General features: G+C 39.2%; 1 protein-coding gene across 7 annotated transcripts in view; it reads left to right on the plus strand.

Moving 5' to 3' along the window:
- Positions 1-21,141, plus strand: part of CNOT1 (CCR4-NOT transcription complex subunit 1) — a 102,526-nt gene that overhangs the window by 24,467 nt on the left and 56,918 nt on the right. For all 7 annotated transcript variants that reach the window (XM_030299133.2, XM_030299136.1, XM_030299130.1 and 4 more), the window contains exons 2-3: positions 1,498-1,773; positions 20,640-20,747. In XM_030299133.2, coding sequence (XP_030154993.1) covers positions 1,672-1,773; positions 20,640-20,747 — 210 coding nt within the window. In that variant the 5' untranslated portion in view covers positions 1,498-1,671. The remainder of the gene's footprint in view (positions 1-1,497; positions 1,774-20,639; positions 20,748-21,141) is intronic.

The raw sequence follows: 21,141 nt of genomic DNA on the forward strand, positions 1-21,141 counted from the left end.
CAAGTAGGGGAGGGGCTGAGAGAGAGGAAGAGAGAGAATCCCAAACAGGCTCTGGGCTGTTAGGGTGGAGCCCAACGTGGGGCACCATGTGGGGCTTGAACTCACGAACTGAAGTGAATGGTGAGATCATGACCTGAGCCGAAATCAAGAGTTGGACGCTTAACAGACTGAGCCACCCCAGCACCCCTAATCTTTGTGAATTCTCTATATCTTACCTGGTGAGTTCTGATTGTAATGAAATTATGAGCCGATTTTATAGAACATGAAGCTTTGCATAAGTTCAGCTCCTTGTATTCAAAGATTTTTGTATTTCAGCAGCAGTACTTGGTGAATGCTTAAGAAGAACGTGTGGGGGCAGCTGGGTGGTTCAGTCAGTTAAGTGTCTTGACTCTTGATTTTGGCTCAGGTCAAAATCTCAGTTTGAGATAGAGCTCTGTGTTGGGCTCTGTGCTGCCAGTGTGGAGCATGCTCAGAATTCTCTCTCCCTCTCTCCCTCCCCTGCTTGCACACTCTCTCTCTTTCAAAATAAATATTAAAAGAAGCTTATGTGTTTTTTGTTTTTTGTTTTTGTAACACGGAATAGTTCCTCTGACTCAGCTTGTGGTTGGAATTAAACTGATAAGCATCCTGTGATTTTAGCTATCCTGCTGCTTTGGGCTTTCCTTTCTAAATTTTCCTAATAAAATTTTCAACACTGTGAGAAGGAATTTGGGTTATGGAGTCCTTATTTGCCTTTAAGACAACCATTCAAATACCTAAAACATAGATCCTAAGGTACAACTTTAAGACCAAACCATCTGATTCTGTAGCAGTCTATAAGGAGTAAAGTTAATAAATGGGGTCTTGTAAATAGGTTGTAGATAGTGTGGGAAGAGAGACTGAAAATGTCAGATGAGTGTTCTTTCCATCTATCCTAATTTTAAGTACGTTCCTGCTGTTCCTAAGGGTATAGTATAAATAATCATTTTGAAGTAGATAAAATAGAAATCTCAGATATTATAGGTTGTCTCGCTAAGCAAACTTTTGGGGGGGGGTTCTTTTTCTATTGGCACTAAGTTTCAAACTTGGCATCGTCTATAAATAGTGTTTGAGACATTTTAATTTTGTTTTTCCTAAGTCCTTAGTGGTATTTCAGGTATTAAGATGGAGAGATGATGGTTGTTTAACTCCTTTTCCCCTAAAAATAAAAACTAATTTGGGGGCACCTGTGGGTGGCTCAGTCGGTTAAGCGTCCAACTTCGGGTCATGATCTCAGGTCATGATCTCACCGTTTGTGGGTTTGAGCCCCACGTCGGGCTCTGTGCTGACAGCTCAGAGCCCGGAGCCTGCTTTGGATTCTGTGTCTCCCTCTCTCTCTCTGCCCCTCCCCTGCTCACACTCTGTCTGTCTCTGTCTCTCAAAAATAAATAAATGTAAAAAACAAAATAACTATTTGAAAATCTGAAGTGTTTTCTTCTTCTTCTTCTTCTTCTTTTTTTTTTTTTTTTTATAACACAGGTGCCATGTTTCAGAACAGAGTAATACCCCTGGTAAAGAAGAACTGAAGACACTGCACAGACATCAGATATAGGCTAATTACAAAGAAAGCATTAACCTGCCTCTGAGGTGACTAAAGGGGAATAATGGTGATTTTGCGCCGGGCTCGGCCGCCTGCTTCCGCCCCAACCAGCAATGAATCTTGACTCGCTCTCGCTGGCCTTGTCTCAAATCAGCTACCTGGTGGACAATTTAACCAAGAAAAACTACCGAGCCAGCCAGCAGGAAATACAGCATGTAAGTAAACTTAGAAAACAAGTACCAGTAAAGGAATGGAGTATGTAGTGGAAAGAAGGTTCTCCGCAGCTTTAATACATAAAAGAGATTTATCCCAGTCCTTTTTTTTGAGGAGTCACAGATTTTAATTTTTCTATACAATTTATGAAATATCTTGTTTTGGCCTACTCCCCATCTTTTCTAGCTACAGTTTGAAATTGAGGTATACTTTACAAAATGTAAAACTCACCCTTTTAAAATGTGCCATTTGGTAGTTTCCAGTAATTCACAAAATTACTTAATTATCACCATCTTTGAAAATATCTTCTTCATCTTTGAAAGAAATGCTTAACACTGTGAGCAGTTGCTCTTCCATTTCCTCCTCTCTCCAGCCGCTGGCAAGCACTAATCTTTCTGCTTTTATGGATTTGCCTTTCTGGACATTTCATATAAACGCAGTCTTACCAGATGTGGCCTTTTGTGTCTGCCTTCTTTCACTTATCACAGTACTTTCAAGTTTCATCCATGTTGGAGCCAGTGTCAGTACTTCATTTCTTTTTATGAATAATAATAACACTGTGTTAATATTATTCATAATAATGAACAATAGTCAATTCTATGAATAGTCCTCATTTTGTTCATCCAACCATCGAATATATTTAAATTTGTTTCCATTTTGTGGCTTTTGAGTAGTGTTGGCTTTCAGTTTTTGGGTGGATATTTGTTTTCAATTTTTTTGTAAGTTTATATATTTTGAGAGAGAGAAAGAGAGAGAGAGAGACAGCGTGAGTCTGGAAGGGTCAGGATGAGAGGAGAGGAGAGAGAGAATCCCAAGCAGGCTCTGCGCTGTCAGCTTGGAGGATGATGTGGGGCCCGAACTCCTGAAACCATGAGATCATGACCTGAGCCGAAACCAAGAGTTGGATGCTTAACTGACTGAACCATCCAGGTGCCCCTGTTTTAAATATTTAGTATATACTAAATAATGGAATTTCTAGGTCATATGGTAACCCTAAATATCTGAAGAACTGCCAGACTATTTTCTAGAGCACTGGACCACTTTTCAGTTCTACAAGCAATGTAGAAGGGTTCCAATTTTCCCTCCTCTTTACGAACACTATTCCCATTCTAGGGAGTGTAAACAGGTATCTCATTTTGGTAATATAGATGATGATGTTGAACATCTTTCGTGTGCTTATTTGTGTATTTTGGAGAAATGTCATTTCAAATTCTTTGCCCCTCTCCCCCCCGCCCAGGTTTTGCCTTTGACCCCCAATTTTATTTTTTTTATGGATGTGGCACTTTTTTCAATGTTTATTTATTTTTGGGACAGAGAGAGACAGAGCATGAACGGGGGAGGGGCAGAGAGAGAGGGAGACACAGAATCGGAAACAGGCTCCAGGCTCTGAGCCATCAGCCCAGAGCCTGACGCGGGGCTCGAACTCACGGACCGCGAGATCGTGACCTGGCTGAAGTCGGACGCTTAACCGACTGCGCCACCCAGGCGCCCCTTGACCCCCAATTTTAAAAAGCTATTGTTTTCAAGTACAGGTTTGACTTATAGAGCATTTCATTCAATCTTTTTGAAAGTTATATAGTATACCTTTGTTTCAATGATGGTACCCCCTTCGCATCAATAAATCAAATGGCACTATACTTAGAATTGTATATATTGTTAAAATAAAACATACTAGTTGTGTGACAGTAGGTCACTTCTCTGAACCTTATTTTCCTCACCTGCAAAATAAGAATAAAAATAAAATCTGCCTGACATCCTTGTTAGGATTAAATGCAATAAGTGGAGCACCTAATACGGTTCCTGTCATAAGCATTATTTTTAAAAATGCTAATTCTCCTCTGCGTAATAAATTACAGTTATTATATAAGTTAAGTAGTACACTAGTACAAGTTTGTAAATGAAGTAGGTGCCTAATTATTTGAGCTAAATCTAAGAATTAAGAGTTTATATGGAAACTTTTTTCTCTTTTGTTTTTGGAGTGTGTGTGTAGAAGTTGTGGTTTAAGTTTATTTTTAAAGTAGATTAATATAAGGGCACCTGTGTGGCTCAGTCAGTTAAACGTTCGACTTTAGCTCAGGTCATGATCTTGTGGCCCGTGGGTTCAAGCTCCGTGTTGGGCTCTGTGCCGACAACTCAGAGCTTGGAGCCTGCTTCAGATTCTGTGTCTCCCTCTTCTCTGCCCCTTCCACACTCTGTCTCCTTCTCAAAAATAAATAAACATTAAAAAAAGTGAAAAAATAGTAAAATACTTCTCATCCTTTTTTATATGGTGGTGTATGATAGTGTTCTACATCTTGGTTTTTTTTTTTTTTTTTAATTTACCAGTCTCTTTTAGAAATTATTTCTTAATCCAAACATGAAAAGTTTCTTCATCCTTTTAAAAGGCTGTATAGGAAACCATCGTATTGATGAATTGTAATTTATTTCACTATTGAGGTACATTTAGGTTTGATGTGTGTGTGTGTGTGTGTGTGTGTGTGTGTGTGTGTGTCCATCCTATCGACAATGCTGTTATAAGATTGTTTTTTACGTGTGTGTTAGTTGATTTGTAGGATAAATTCTTAGTAATTCAAGCTTGGGCAACTCTTCTACTTAGTTTTGTTTTTTTCTCTTTTAATTTTTTTTGTTTATTTATTTTTGAGACAGAAACAGAGCATGAGTGGAGGAGGGGCAGAGAGAGAGGGAGACACAGAATCTGAAGCAGGCTCCAGGCTCTGAACTTTCAGCACAGAGTCTGACACAGGGCTCAAACCCACGAACCATGAGATCATGACCTGAACCGAAGTCGGACGCTTAACCGACTGAACCACCCAGGCACCCCTTCTACTTAGTTTTCTAATGGAAAAGCTCAGTTCTTGGAATTACTCAGTTCCTATTTGCTTTTTTTTCTTTTCATGTAGTATTTCAGTGTATGTAGTACATTGAAATACCAGCACATTTGTATGCTTACAGGACTTAATGCATTTGATACTACTTTGATGAATTAACGGTGCTTAAGTTCATTTTTCTAATACCTTCACAGGTCCTTCTAGTACAGAACAAAATTCAAGCTTCTCAGTCTGAGTTTCAGGACCCTTTATGTCATTCTAAATCCTGAAATTCTCATCTTTGAAGAATCCAATCTAATAACACTTCATCAGTGAAGACTTAACCCCTTTTTTCCTTTATTTGGATTAATTCTTTAGGATAAATTCTGAAAGCTGTGCTGGTCTGTGACCTAAGAATTTGATGCAACTACTATTTAAGCATCTGCTGTGTACCATGTGTTATTTATTTATTTTTAGTCATTTTTTAAAAGTTTACTTAGAGAAAGCTCTAATAGGAGAAGGGCATAGAGGAGAGATTCTCTTGTGATTTGATGTGGGGCTCGAACTCACGAACTGTAAGATCATGACTTGAGCTGAAGTCGGATACTAGATTGAGTCACCCAGGTGTCCCTAGTCAACTTTTTATTGAAGTAATATGTATATACAGAGTGGTTCACAAATCATAAATATGCAGATGAGGGGTGCCTGGATGGCTTAGCCGGTTAAGGGTCCCGCTCTTGATAACGGCCCAGGTCAAGATCTCATGGTTAGTAAGATCGAGCCAAGCATCTGAGATTGAGCCCTGTGTTGTGCTCTACACTGACCGTGTGGAGCCTGCTTGAGATTCCCTCTCTGCCCCTCCCCTGCTTGCACACTCACTTGCACACACTCTCTCGTAATAAATAAACTTAAGAAAAAAAAAAGACACAGGGGTGCCTCAGTGGCTAAGTTGGTTAAGCATCTAGCTTCGGCTCAGAGCGTGATTTCAAGGTTTTTGAGTTTAGGCCTCGCATTGGCCTTGCACTGGTGGTGTGAAGCCTCCTTGTGATTCTCTCTCTCTTTCTCTCTCTGTCCTTTCCCCACTGGTGTACTCTCTCAAAATAAGTAAATTTAAATTTTTTAAAAAATTAAATAAAAATAGATGAATATTCATAAAATGAATATAAATCTGCATAACCATGCAGATCAAGAAAAATGATGGTAACATCTCAGAAGCCTCTTTTTAAGGTACTGGACATATCATTTATGACCCAGCTGTTCACTTCTATGTATACAATAAAACAAATCATGTACATGTTCATCAAAAAACATGTATTGCAATAGCCATGCTGGAAATAACCCAATCGTCTATCAGTAGCAGTGAGATTATTACATGAAACAACATTGATCTTACAGTGTTGTGTGAAAAATGGTAAGCATTATGTCAGTTCACTCGTTGTTTGTGCATACTCTGTTCTGTTACCATTTCTTCCTAGCAACTGTTCAAACACTTGTAATGGTGCAGGTATTATTTTTGATGTGATTTTATGTCAGTTTTCACCTTCTCCTCATAGTCATGCAGGGTAGGTATTACTCTCTTTACACGGAGTTTCAAAGACATTATTATTTTGCCCACTGGTACTTTCCCTGAAAATGGTGGCAAGTGTGACATTTGAATCCACAACATTCCTATGACGGATCTCATGCTGCATGGAAGACAAAGAAATAGGAGATAATTAGACTGGATTGGAAGGTCTTCTAGTTCAAAGTTTGGCTGTCCCAGACAGCCCCTACTCTAAAATATCTTTCACTGTGTTCTCAGTGTGACCTTTGTAAAATGTATAGCTGTGGTCTCTTTGTTGTTTTAAAATCTTTAGTCTGTCTCTGTTCTATCCAGTTAGAAACTCAGACTCCTAGGCTTGGCCTGTGTTGCTCTTCTCTGGAAGCACGTAAGAGGTAGTTTGGAATGCAGGTTACTTACAAGGTTTCTACACCTGTAGTGGAGGGAGACCAATTGGAAACAGAATTGGGCAGAAGGAGAACTGTGGTGGAAATGTTGGCAAACTGTGTGGGAAGTTTGGGAACAGATCTCAAAGTTGTCTCACAGTGTGCCCAGATGGCCAGGCCTTTATATCCCTTATGTTATCTCTTAATATATGAGAGCTAACCTTAGGCAGAGCTGTCCCATGCAGCCGAGACAAATTCTGAGGGACCTGACTGCCAGCGTGAGTGCAGCTTCCTTGAAGTAGGGAATCTGATGGTGCAGTGTGTCACTTCACCCCAGCAAGGCTCTGCCTGAACTGGTCAGCTTAATACTATACTATAATTGGTTTGATTATCTTGCCTGCTCTCAAGACCTTGAGTTGTGGAACTATCCTCTAGTTTTTATCTTTATACCTATAAATGCAATCGGGATGAAAGAAGGCATAAATTATTTAGTGATTGGTTTTTTTAAGAAGATTATTTTTTAAAATTCATTTTATTGGAGCGTCTGGGTGGCTCAGTTGGTTAAGTGTCCGACTTTGGCTCACCTCATGATCTCACGGTTTGTGGGTTTGAGCCCCATGTCAGGCTCTGTGTTGATAGCTCAGAGCCTGGATCCTGCTTTGGATTGTGTCTCCCTCTCTTTCTGCCCCTTACCCACTCACACTCTGTCTCTCTGTCTTTATTTATTTATTTTTAAAAAAAAATTTTTTTTCCAACGTTTATTTATTTTTGGGACAGAGAGAGACAGAGCATGAACGGGGGAGGGGCAGAGAGAGAGGGAGACACAGAATCGGAAACAGGCTCCAGGCTCTGAGCCATCAGCCCAGAGCCTGACGCGGGGCTCGAACTCACGGACCGCGAGATCGTGACCTGGCTGAAGTCGGACGCTTAACCGACTGCGCCACCCAGGCGCCCCTGTCTCTCTGTCTTTAAAAAGTTAATTTAAAAAATTAAAAAAGCAAAATTCATTTTATTTTTTTAAGTTTATGTATTTTGAGAGAGAGACAGGAGTGGGGGAAGGGCAGAGAGAGAGAGGGAGACGGAGGATCCCTAGCAGGCTCTGTGCTGCCAGCACAGAGTCCGACAGAATTCACCCAACTTTGAGATCTTGACCTGAGCCTAAAACAAGAGGCTGAAACTCATCCAACTGACCCACCCAGGTGCTCCTCCTCCCTTATTTGTTTGTTTATTTATTTTGAGAGAGAGAGACAGTGCAAGTGGGGATATTTTTTCTTTCCTTTCCTTTCCTTGAGCAGTGGGGGTGGACAGAGAGAAAGAATCTTAAGCAGGCTCCATGTCCATCGTGAAAGCAGACATGGGGCTCAATCTCCTGACGGTGAGATCATGACCTGAACAGAAATCAAGAGTTGGACAGTGAGCCACCCTGGTGCCCCTTAAAAGATTGTGGCGCTCAAACTCACAACCTTGAGATCAGGAGTCTCAGGCTCCACCAGAATGAGCCAGCTAGGTGCCCCACTAATTAATTTTGAAGATAAATGTTAGAATGGTTGGCCTAATGACTGAGGTTTTCACAATGTCTACAAATTTTTCTCAGAAAAGTAAATTTTGTGTCTTCAATAGTATTTTTGCAGGGAGTGCCTCTCTCCCTCTGCTCCTTCCCTGCTTGCGTATGCTCTCTCAAAATTGATAAACTTAAATAGTATCTTTACAGACAGCCTCCTTCTGTTATTTCAGAATGATTAGGAATTTAGAACTGATGTGGAAGCAGCATTCTAATTTTTGGTTCTTGATTGCTTTTGGTGATTGATAAAGGCTTATTGTACTCTTGGATGCTTAGTATATTTTACACTTGCTGTGTTGTGGCTTAGTCTGAGCAGCCTTAATAGCTTGACTAGGATTGTTTTCCCTTTGTTGTTTCTCCTAGGGACAAGCGGATAAAGGAATGTTCATTGAATTTATTAGATATATGGGTTCACTAGATGTGTGAACTAACTAGTACTACCATTTTATAGATGAGAAAACAGGATTGGAGTTTGTCTCATCAGTCAGGATGTTATGATATTCTTTAAAGATTAACCCTTGTAGTTCTTTCCTTTAAATTCATCATTGTTGGGACAGGTGGGTGGCTTAGTTGGTTAAGGTTGGACTCTTGGTCCTCATTTCACACTTCATGAAATTGAGCCCCATGTTGGGCTCTGTGCTGATGTGGGGCTTGCTTGGGATTCCATCTCCCCCTCCCTCTCTACCACTGCCCTGCTTGTGTGCTCTCTCTCTCAAAAACAAACAAAAAACCATAAAGGTAATCATTGTCGTTATGTGAAAGAAATTATATAAGTAAAATAGAAAAAAATACACTAATTTTTTTAAATTCTCAGCTTAACGTTTCTGAATATTTCACTTTTGTTTTTGGGTTAAAAATACTGATGCTATAAAAATATTTTATGCCTTCGGGTGCCTGGCTGACTCAGTTGGGGAACATGTGATTCTTGATCTTGGGGTTGTGAGTTTGAGCCCCATGTGGGGTGTAGAGATTACATAAGTAAAAATTAAAAAAAGTATTTTGTATTGTGTCCTTTAAGATCTAGAGTTTCTGTAAATATAATTTAAAAATTGTATTAAAAGTTCAAGTTTATTTTTAATATGTGATATAAAATAGATTTTAAAATTTATTAAGTTAATAAAACTGACACCATGAGTTTTATTAAAGATAATCTCAAGCGCAAGAGTAGAACAGTATAATATAATCTTTCCAACTCTATCATCCTTATTTTAAGTCATGACTAATCTTGTTTCAGGCTTTTTTTTTTTTTTAATTTGAGAGAGAGAGCACACGTGGGGGAGGAGCAGAAAGAGAGGGAGAGCGAGGACCCCAAGCAGGCTTCTTCTCACTGTCAGTCCAGAGCCTGACGAGGTAATAGGTCCCACGAACTGTGGCATCATGTATGACCTGAGCTGAAATCAAGAGTTGGACACCCTACCGACTGAGCCACTTAGGCGCCCCCAGTCTTCGGTTTTAAAACTTGTCTCATACATAATTTTATTTATTTATATATTGATTTAAACCAAACCATAATGCCACTGTCATATCTTTAAAAAAAAAAAGCATAATAATTTCTAAATGTAATATCCAGTTAACACTCAAATTTCCTGTTTGCCTCATCTAAAAAATCTCATATAACACGTGGGTTTGAATTAGCATCCAATAAAATAAGCATTTGTTCAATTGGCCCTCATTAAAGATCTTTTAAAATCTTTGGTTTTCCGGGGTGCCTGGGTGGCTTAGTCAGTTAAACATCAACTTTGGCTCAGGTCATGATCTCACAGTTCCTGAACCCACAGCATTGGGCTCTCTATTGTCAGCGCAGAGCCTGCTTCGGATTCTCTGTCCCCCTCCCCACTTCTAAAACAAATAAATCAAAACTTTAAATCAGATTGTCTTATAGCTACCAAGTGTGAGTTTTGCTGATTATAGCTCCAGGGTGATGTTTAACATGTTCTTCTGTCTCTTGTATTTCCTGTAAATCAGTAAATTTAGAAGCTTAATAGATTAGGTTTTTTCTTCCCTTAAAACAGTTTTAAAGGTAGTAGTATATACTTTTCATCAGGAGGTTTGCAGTGTCTGGTTGCCTCTATTTTTGTGATTTTTAGTAGACTTTGTTCATTGATTAGATTCATTTGTTCAGGATTGCAAAATGATGGTACTCTTGTTATGCATTCTTGAAATAGTTCTGTAAAAAGAAACTTGCTCTTACCAACTATATGGTTATCTGAGGTACAGTTTATAAAAGAAGGGCAAGATTAATGTTTGATTCTGTGTTTATTTGCAAGTTTTCAAAGTGACTCGATTCCTGGCTTCTGAACATGACTGTGAATATGAGTTTTTAAAAAAAATTTTTTTTAATGTTTGTTTATTTTTGAGAGACAGAGTCAGAGCACAGGCAGGGCATGAACACAGAGAGAGGGAGACACAGAATCTGAAGCAGGCTCCAGTGTCCGAGCTGTCAGCACAGAGCCTGATGTGGGGCTCAAACTCAAGAACCGCAAGATCATGACCCAAGCCAAAGTTGGACGTGTAACCAACTGAGCCATCCAGGCACCCCAAATAGGAGGTTTTTTTTTTTAGCATTCTTAAGAACTCTTTTTTATTTAAGGTGTGGGGGTGGGGGGAGGGAGAGCGTGCAAGCGCATGTGAGTATGGGAGAGGGGCAGAGGGAGAATCCCAAGCAGGTTCTTTGCTGAGTGCGGAGTCCCAACGTGGGACTTGATCTCACTACACTGGGATCATGACTTGAGCCGAAATTACAAGTTGTATGCTCAACTAACTAAGCCACCCAGGCACCCCAGGAGCTCATATATTTTTAACTTTTGATGTATGTGTTTTAGTATTAAAAATTTTTTTTATTAACATTTTTTAATTTATTTTTGAGAGACAGAGACAGAGCCCGAGTGGGGGAGGGGCAGAGAGAGGGAGACCCAGAATCCGAAGCAGGCTCCATGCTTCAATCCGTCAGCACAGAGCCCAGTGCAAGCAGCTGATGGTTGCTGAAGGTTGAGGTGGCTGTAGCAATTTCTTAACATTGATTGACTCTTCCTTTCATGGATGATTTCTCTGTAGCATGTGATGCTGTTTGGTAGTATTTAATTTGCAGTAGAATGTGTTTCAAAATTGTGGAGTCAGTCCTCTCAAGCCCTGCCTGCCACTGCTTTACTGAGTTGGTAAGTTGATAGTTGATAAACAAACTTCGTTGTCATTCCAACAATCTTCACAGCATCTTCACCAGGAGTAAATTCCATCTCAAGTAACCACTTTGCTCCTTTAAAAGAATCAACTCTTCATCTGTTAAAGTTTTTTTTTTCTTTGAGAGAGAGAGAGCAAGCTGGGGAATGGCAGAGGGGGAGAGAATCTTTCTTTTTTTTTTAATGTTTTTTTTAGTCTTTATTGAGAGAGACAGTGCAGACAGGGGAGGGACAAAGAGAAGGAGGGAGACACAGAATCTGAAGCAGGCTCCAGACTCTGAGCTGTCAGCATAGAGCCTGACACAGGGCTCGAACCCACGAACAGTGAGATGACCTGAGCTGAAATCAAGAGTTGAACACCTAACTGACTGAGCCACCCAGCCGCCCCTCATCTGTTAAAATTTTGTCATGAGATTGCAGTAATTCAGTTACATCTTCAGGCCGCACTTCCAGTTCTGGCTCTCGTGCTGTTTCTAGCACATCTGTAGTTACTTCTTCCACTGAAGTCTTGAACCCCTTAAAGTCATCTCCACGGACTGGAATCAACTTCTGTAACTCTTGTTACTTTTGATATTTTGACCTTTTCCCCATGATCATGAATGTTCTTGGATGGCATCTAGAATGCTAAGTCCCTTCCAGAAAGTTTTCACTTTACTTTGCCCAGATCCATCATCAAGGATTATCATTATCTGTGGTGGCTGTAGCTTAACAAAATGTACTTCTTAAATTGTAAGACTTGAAAATCTGAAGGACTTCTGGGGCAGTTGGGTGGCTCGGTCAGTTAAGCATTGGACTTCGGCTCAGGCCATGAACTTGCTTTCGTGAGTTTGAGCCCTGCATCAGGCTCTGTGCTGACAGCTCAGAGCCTGGAGCCTGTTTGGATTCTGTGTCTCCCTCTTTCTCTGCCCTTCCCCTCCTCGCTCTCTGTCTGTCTGTCTCTCAAAAATAAATAAAGATTAAAAAAAAAAAGTCTAATAAAGGGCTCTTTGATCCGTGGGGCTGCGGAATGGATGTTGTGTTAGCAGACCTGAAAACAACAATAATCTCCTTGTATATCTCCACCAGAGCTCTTGGGTGACCAGGTGCATTGTCAGTGATCAGTAATCTTTTGAAAGGAGTCTTTCTGAACATTAGGTCTCAACAGTGGTTTTAAAATATTCAGCAAATCATGTTGTAAACAGATGTACTGTCCTGTAGGCTTTGTTCCATTTTTAGAGCACAGGAGGATCAATTTAGCATAATTTGTAAGGACCCTAGGAGTTTTGGAATGGTCAGTGAGCATTGGGTTCACCTTAAAAGTCGCCTGCTGCATTTGCCCTTAACAAGAGAGTCAGCTTGTCTTTTGAAGCTTTGAAGTCAGGCATTGGCTTCTCTCTAGCTGTGGAAGTCCTAAATGGCATTTTCTTCTTCTTTTTAATGTTTGTTTATTTTTGAGAGAGAGATAGAGGGAGGGTGGGAAAACACAAGTGGGGGAGGGGCAGAGATAGAGGGAGACACAGAATCCGAAGCAGGCTCCAGGCTCTGAGCTGTCAGCACAGAGCCCGACCCGGGACTCAAACCCATGGACGGCGAGAACATGACGGCAAGATCATGACATGAGCTAAAGTCAGGACATTTCACCAACTGAGCCACCCATGTGTCCCTGGCGTTTTCTTCTAATAAAATTCTGTTTCATCTACCTTGAAAAATCTTTTGCTTACTGTAGCTGCCTTCGTTATCTGGCCAGATCTTCTGGATGACTTGCTGCAGCTTCTGCATCAGCCTTTGCTTCATCTTGTGCTTTTGTATTAGGGAGATGGCTTCTTTCCTTAAACTCCATGAACCAACCTCTGCCAGCTTACCGCTTTTTTTCTGCAGCTTCCTCGCCTCTCTCAGGCTTTATAGAATTGAAGAAAAGTTGGGGCCTTGATCTGAATTAGGCTTTGGCTTAAGGGAATATTATGGCTGGTTTGATCTTCTGTCCAGGCCATGACAACTTCTTCTTTACCAGCAAGAAGATTCTTCTGCTATCTTATCATTCATGTGTTCACTGGAGTAACACTTGTAATGTCCTACAAGAAACTGCCTTTTTTAGTATTTACAACTTGGCTAACTTACGCACAAGAGGACTGGCTTTTGGCCTGTTTCAACTTTGAATGTGCCTTCCTTAACTAACCTTAATCATATCTATCTTTTGATTTCAAGTGAGATATGTTTGACTCTTCCTTTCATTTGAACACTTAAGAGGACATTGTAGGATTATTAATTGGTCTAATTTCAATATTGTTTTATCTCAGGTAACAGGAGGGAAAGAAGGTGGGGGAGCAGCTGGTTGCTGTAGTAGTCAGAACACATACATTTGTTCTGTTTGCTGCCTTCTATGGATGTAGTTCTTGGTGCCCCCAATTACAGTAGTAACATCACTGATCACAGATCATCATAAGAAATATAATAATGGGAAAATTTGAAATATTGTGAGAATTACCAAAATGTGACACAGAAACAAGAATGAGCAAATGTTATTGGAAAAATGGCTTTGATACACAGTTGCCATAAACCTTCAATCTGAAAAACAAAAAAATATATCTTAAAATTGCTGTAATGCAATAAAATGAAGTATGGCTATGTATCTTAGTAGAGATGTACCATCAAATTAACATTTTAAAGTTATTTAGAATAGTTCTTGATATAGTTACACCACCAACTGGGTATAGTATTGGATTCATTGTTTTCATATTACCTTCAATATTTAGGGAATATCTTTTACTTAATTAAAGTTTGCTTGGTAATTATGTAAAGTTTTTGTTCCCAAAGTTAAATATGTAAAACAACTTTTATTTAAAGAGCAATTTAATCTTATTAGAAATATATTATATATTGAAATGGATTCAGTTCTCACTGCCTGTCCTTTTACTACAGTTTCTACATTCCCCCGCAAATCTTCTATTTTCATTTATTTCTGTTTTGGCTGCAGATTATGGTCAGATTTGTTTCATTTAGAACTTGGGTGCTATTATTAATGGAGTTCTTTCACGCTTGAGAATGTTCTCATTTTTATTTAAAGTCCAATTATAACTAATATGAAATTATTTCTTTATTATTTATTTTGAGAGAGAGTGTAAGTAGGGGAGGAGCAGAGAGGGGAATGAGAGAATGCCAAGCAGGCTCTACACACTCAGCGCAGAGCCTGACTCAGGACTCGAACCCATGAACTGTGAGACCATGACCTGAGCCAAAATCAAGAGTTGGATGCTCAACCGACTGAGCCACTTAGGTGCCCCTAAATATGAGATTCTTGAGTCAAGGTTACCCCTGGTTTTATAAATACTGCTCCCCATTATTTCTTCCGCAACATGTAATGCCAAAGGTTCCCCGACTGTCTTTCCTTGTCTCTCTCCTTCCTCAGGCATTTTATTTTAGATAACTAACTTTTCCTACCAACATCTACTCCTAACCTCAGTATCCCTGTGAATTTTCTTTTAGAGTTCATTAACTTTATGTATATGCTGTAGCATTGGTTATTCTGCATCAGCCTTTCTTGTGCTGTGGTATACCTTTCAGTCTTCCCATTCAGATCTTTATTTATTTCATGGATATTTTTGTTGCTTTCTTTGATTTTTTTTTTCCCCCACGTGGATTGTACTAGATTTTATGTGGATTGAAATAGATTGTTAGGTGATTACCTTTTCTGAAGGTTTTGCTTTTAAGACATTTTTGCTTTAAGACATAATTTGCTTTTAAGACCTTTTTTTTTATCTATCTATATATATTTTTATCTAAACATTTGTTTATTTTTGAGAGAGAGAGAGAGCATGAGCAGGGGAAGGGCAGAGAGAGAGGGAGAGACAGGTCCGAAGCATGCTCCAGGCTCTGAGCTGTCCGCACAGAGCCCTGGGCTTGAACTCATGAACCGTAAGATCGTGACCTGAGACTTTTGACCTGAGTCAAAAGTCGGATGCTTAGCTGACTGAGCCACCCAGGCGCCCTTGCTTGTTTTTAAATTTTTATTTTTATTTTTATTTTGAGGGAGAAAGAACAGGCAGGGGAGGGGCAGTGAGAGAGGAAAAGAGAGAATCCTAAGCAGCCTTAATTTTCTTAAATATGCAAGCTTGCTTTCATTTCCTTCTGTTATCCTGTCTTTGAGCCAGTCTTTTGCCTTTTTCAGGACTTTTCCCCTTCAAAAATTAAAGCAGTTCTTAGAATTTCTTTGGTAGTACGAAATACTGTTTACTGAACTCTTCTGTATATTTGGGCAAGTCCTTTCAAATGTATGTTCTCCATCTGTCTTGTTTGTTTCTTTGGTCTGTTTATTTTACAGTTTCTTCCAGATAGGTTCCATGCTGAGTCTCTGGATTTTTGCTCATCTTTGAATTAACCCAATTATTCACTCACTTGTAAACAATCTTGGGGATGCTTGAGGGCTGGGAAGTATGTTGGGGGTAGTCTGCCATTTGTTTTCAAATTCAGTAGTGGTTGCCACTGCCACAGCCTCCTCTTCATTCTGCTTCACCAGCATTCTCCTTTGGCTAGATGGTTTGCCCTAGACATTAAAAGTAGCATCTTGAATTTGGTTGTTTCCTCAGCTCTAGCTCCTTTGTCATTCTGCAGTATGTTGATGTGGGTTTCTAAATGGATAGTCTCTTTTCTTTCATGGCTCAGCTGGCCCCTGGTTCCTCAATTGAACAAACAAAGGATATAGGTTTTGGAACATTATCAGTCCCAAACATTTTTACTTGTCGATTTATCAGTCCCTAATAGAAATCTACATTTGGCCTGTCATTTGAGGTGCTAAAAATGAGCTATCTTCCATATCTCTCTGGATCAGTTCTTTCAAGAGTATGTTTTATTGAAAATGGAAATTAGGAAGTTTTTTGTTATTCGGAAAAAAGTGCTCATAGTTCCACCATCTTTGAGTTAGGACTTTGAAAGTTTTGTCCTTAAAATTAATGATTTTCATTAGAATTAACCCTGATTACTTGCTGCATGGTTTTTTCTTGTTCTTTTCAATATATTAAACTGTTTCAAATACATGCACTATTTTTTTTATAAAGTAACCCAAAGTATATTACAGATAATAACCTGTATATATAATTTTAAGAATTAAAATTGTTTAACAAGTGTAAGAAACACAAAGAGGCTCCATTATTTGTATAAAACATATTACAGTGTAAAAACTGTAATTGTTATATAGAGAGTTACTGCCTTCAGTTTAAATTTTAAAAATCTGGTACTTTATAACTGTAGAATCTTGGGCATATTTTGGACCTTTGAGGTCATTTGTAGGTTAGGTTTTGTATTTTTATTTATATAAATCTTTTTGATCTTGTGTGAAAATCTGTATCCATATATAAATATATAAAATCTGTTTGTACAGCAGCTATGGTTGAAGACAATTCATCAGATAATTGCTGCTTTATAAGTATTCCACCAAAAGAAGAATAAATATTAATAAAGGATTTTTGTTGTTTTGGACTATGAGAGTTACTTGACTACCTTGTAAGATTACTCATAGCATTTGTGGACAACCTTCATTAGTCATTTTCTTATACTTAAAATGAGCTAAAATAAATGGGGCTCTTTCTGTATAAGATGTATTATTTCATGTAATTACCCTTCATACAATTATGTCTTTAATCCTCCTCCATATGTTCTCTAGGGCAGATAGTGCCCCATTTCTCTGACCATTTCACATGATTTTCTGGATCCCTACCATCATAAATGCATTATTTGTTAACGTTCCTCTTACTACGTGACTTCTAAATGAGAATGTGTTCTAGCTGCAGATCAGATCATTATAGAAGCATTATGGCATGCCTTTGGTATAGTTAATTTACTTAAAAATTTTTTTTTCTTTTTTCAACGTTTTTATTTATTTTTGGGACAGAGAGAGACAGAGCATGAACGGGGGAGGGGCAGAGAGAGAGGGAGACACAGAATCGGAAACAGGCTCCAGGCTCCGAGCCATCAGCCCAGAGCCTGGCGCGGGGCTCGAACTCACGGACCGCGAGATCGTGACCTGGCTGAAGTCGGACGCTTAACCGACTGCGCCACCCGGGCGCCCCAGTTAATTTATTTTTAATGTAGCCTACAGATTTTATCAGATTGTAATGTAGTTACTTAACTAAAACTTTGAATTATTTTATTGGTCCCACTCCTGTACAGTGGGTGGAATGGTTTTTTTTTTTTTAAGGGAGGGGGTGAGAGGGAGACGGAGGGAAATCCGGGGAGGGGCAGGGAGAGGAGAGAGACAACCTCAAGCAGGGATCCCAGCACTGTCAATGCACAGCCCGACACAGGGCTCAATCTCACGAACTGTGAGATCATGACCTGAGCCAAAAATCAAGAGTCAGACACTTAACCAACCGATTGGGTCAGCCAGGTGCCCCGGAAGGTTTGAATTTTAAGTAAAAATGCATAGGGCTTGGTTTTGTGGGATCAATAAAATCTTGCCATAACATCTTTGTAATCCAAGATCATGTCTTTACAATACCACTTTATGTTTTTTATTAAAGCCTTTTAAAAAAATTTTATTTTTTTAACATGAAATTTATTGTCAAATTTGTTTCCCTATGAAAAAATTTTTAGAGAGCATGAGTGAAGGAGAGGGGCAGAGGGAGAGGCAGAGAGAGAATCTTAGGCAGGCTCCATGCTCTGTGATCATGACCTGAGCTGAAGTCAGGAGTCGGGATGCTCAACTGACTGAGCCACTGAGGTGCCCCAAAATATCACTTCAGTTTTAGAAGAAAAAAGTGGCTTCTTTTTTTAAATTTTTTTTTTCAACGTTTTTATTTATTTTTGGGACAGAGAGAGAGAGAGCATGAACGGGGGAGGGGCAGAGAGAGAGGGAGACACAGAATCGGAAACAGGCTCCAGGCTCCGAGCCATCAGCCCAGAGCCCGACGCGGGGCTCGAACCCACGGACCGCGAGATCGTGACCTGGCTGAAGTCGGACGCTTAACCGACTGCGCCACCCAGGCGCCCCGAAAAAAGTGGCTTCTAATGAAGGGCACCATGGTATCACAGAGTGAATATTCCATACACCTAGCAGCTATAAAAACATACCTTCTGATCCTACTACTCTCCAGCAAGTTATGTGTGACATTTGTCCCTTTTTGTTGCAACCTTGATTTTCTTAAAAAACAAATCTGTATTTGTAATGACATGATATTGTTTGTCTATATATACTGAGGGTGGTTGTTAAGATTGAATGGCTGTAATAGAAGCTATAAAATTATATTGTAGAAATAAACGTAAATGGTTAGAAGGGAGCTTCGTAAAATTCTGCCTATTCTAGTTAAAACAAAAAGTTAAATTTGTTTTTTTGGGTTTTGTTGGCTGTGACGACAGTCTAGTGGAATGTCTTCCATCTTTTAGATTGATGTAACAGTACCAGATAAGTCACTAGGTTCAAGAATCATGATCTAGTCTCCTGACTCCCTCTGGCTTTTTTTTTTTCTTTTTTCTTATTAAATGCATTTGCATACAGTTTACGTTTTGCCTCAAATGCTCTTTCCTCCAGCTCTATGTGTGGTTTTTGTCACTTCAATATTTTAAGTCTGTTTATATGTTAAATCTTTAGAGAAGGCCTTTCTCAGGCACCACTTGCCCCTCCTATCAATATCACAACACCTTGTTTTGTTTTTTATATGACAGTTTATCAGAAAAATTTCATAACTTTTTCCCCCTGTGAAAATGTACTTCATGAGAGCTACAGAACCTGTTGGTCTTGTCTCCTGCTGTATTTGCTGTACCTTGAATAGTATCTAGCATGTATTCAGATTTTTGTTAAACCAGATATTCTTGCTCCTCTGAGCAAGAGCTCCATTTGGTTGGAGCATAGATAGATTTATTTCTAATTAATTTGAATTGGCCCTTTAAGATAATGTTTTCAGCATTCCAGGGGATAGTAGCAAAAAATAATCTCTGCCTTTACAGGACTTAAGGAACTGTAAGAACCCACAAACCCAGTACATTGTGAGTAGGGCCACAATAACTTTTAGACATGGAGAAGTTCTTGATTACCTGATTTTATTGATTTTATCTTGAAGATGTATGTGGGACAGTGTAAAAATTGGTCTTATTTAGCTTGCTGTATTTTCTGGCTGGGGAAAACTGAAACTGAAATAAGTTAACTCAGCCAGCTACCACATAATTATGATACAGTACAAAGAGCATAGGATTTGGAGTTGGAGTATGAATCCAGATTTCTCAACTCATCGACTATGTAATTTGACGCTCAAGTTGTCTGATTTAAGTGTTCAACTCTTCATCTATAAAATTACAGTAAATTTTGGCAGAGTTGTTGAAGATTAAACCAAGGAAGCTCAGTACTGTACTTAGCCTAAAGTGCAAGTGTTATTTATAATATTTTTAAAAAGCATTTAATAAGAGAATGATTACTCACTCTGTACTTAAAATGCACTAAGTTCTTTTCTAGACTAGATGCAAAGAGGTGAGTATAACTGCACAAATTCCCTGTTCTCGTACAACTTAAAGTCTAGTGAGGGACATAGAAAATAAACATAAATTATCAGGTGATTTTAAGTGCTATAGTGAAAAGTAATGCAGGGTGAAGGGGAGATTGTGGGGCAGGTCATGTAGTTATGAAAGGAACTGATAGAACAGCCCGTGTTACCATTCTGAAGCTTTCTAATTAGAATAGCAGTAACATTGGTAAATTTGAGAAACAGCACAAAACTAATAGAGCCCAGGGGCAGCATCTAAATAAAGTACTGAAGTCAGACTGTTTTTTTTTTAGGGCCTTGCCTTGTAGGTTATTGTAATGAGTTACAGTTGTCTTAAATTTCAGGTTACGTATTTAGGGTACAAATAATGCACAGAAAAAGTGATACTCTTACAGCTCCAGTTTGTTACAAAATTGTTGCCTTACAACTTAAAAAAAACAGCCACTTAATATTCTTACTACATGTCATTTATGTTACTTGGTGTTTTGGTTTAGATGTTGACCAAAGTGCACACAGTTTTATATACATGGACTGGTTAGTTTCTTGTTTTTTTTTTTTTTTTTTTTCCTGCCAGTGACTGTAGGAAACATTAAAAAAAACCTTTAATTATAAAATATGGGTACCTCTATTTCATTAATTCCAATAACTCTTATTCAACATGAAAAATTAATATTGAGATTTGCCTAGAGACTTTTTTAATCCTCTTAAAAATATTTATTCATTTTTGGGAGAGAGAGCGTGAGTGGGGGAGGATCAGAGAGAGAGGAAGGACAGAGGATCCGAAGTGGGCTCTGCACGGATAGCAGTGAACCCAATGCAGGGCTTGAACTGATGAACTGTGAGATCATGACCTGAGCTGAAGTCAGACATTCAACCCCCTGAGCCACTCAGGCACCCCAAGTTTTTCAGTCCTCCTTAATGTTGACTATAAATTCATATTTTTGGTCTTTTTAGATTGTGAATCGGCACGGTCCTGAGGCAGACAGGCATTTATTACGCTGCCTATTTTCGCATGTGGATTTCAGTGGCGATGGTAAAAGCAGTGGCAAAGATTTTCATCAGGTATTGGGGCTTACAGAGCTTATGTTTACTTAGATCTAATTGTTCAGCAAATTGCATTTTGGGCATAGTGTGTGTATTAAGTGACATACACAAATCATCCAGAGGTAATCTCAGCTGAATGGCTAAAAGGTATTGGGACTTGTTTTTTTTTTTCCTTTCTTTCTCCTTCCTGACTACAGAGCTTTACAGCTACCTAGTTCAGGCTTAGAGTGCTGGGGATCAGGCCTGCTTGAAGGAAGTAGGAGTGAGGGGGGGAATACTGCTTGACAAGTAAGTAAGGCAGAGAGAGAGGCTCTTTTTCTTAAAACAAAAAAACAAAAACTTTTTTTTTTTTAATGTTTATTCATTTTTGAGAGAGACGAGCACGAGCAGGGGAGGGGCAGAGAGAGGGAGA

The sequence above is a fragment of the Lynx canadensis genome, chromosome E2 (assembly GCF_007474595.2).
Source record: "Lynx canadensis isolate LIC74 chromosome E2, mLynCan4.pri.v2, whole genome shotgun sequence".
NCBI lineage: Eukaryota > Metazoa > Chordata > Mammalia > Carnivora > Felidae > Lynx > Lynx canadensis.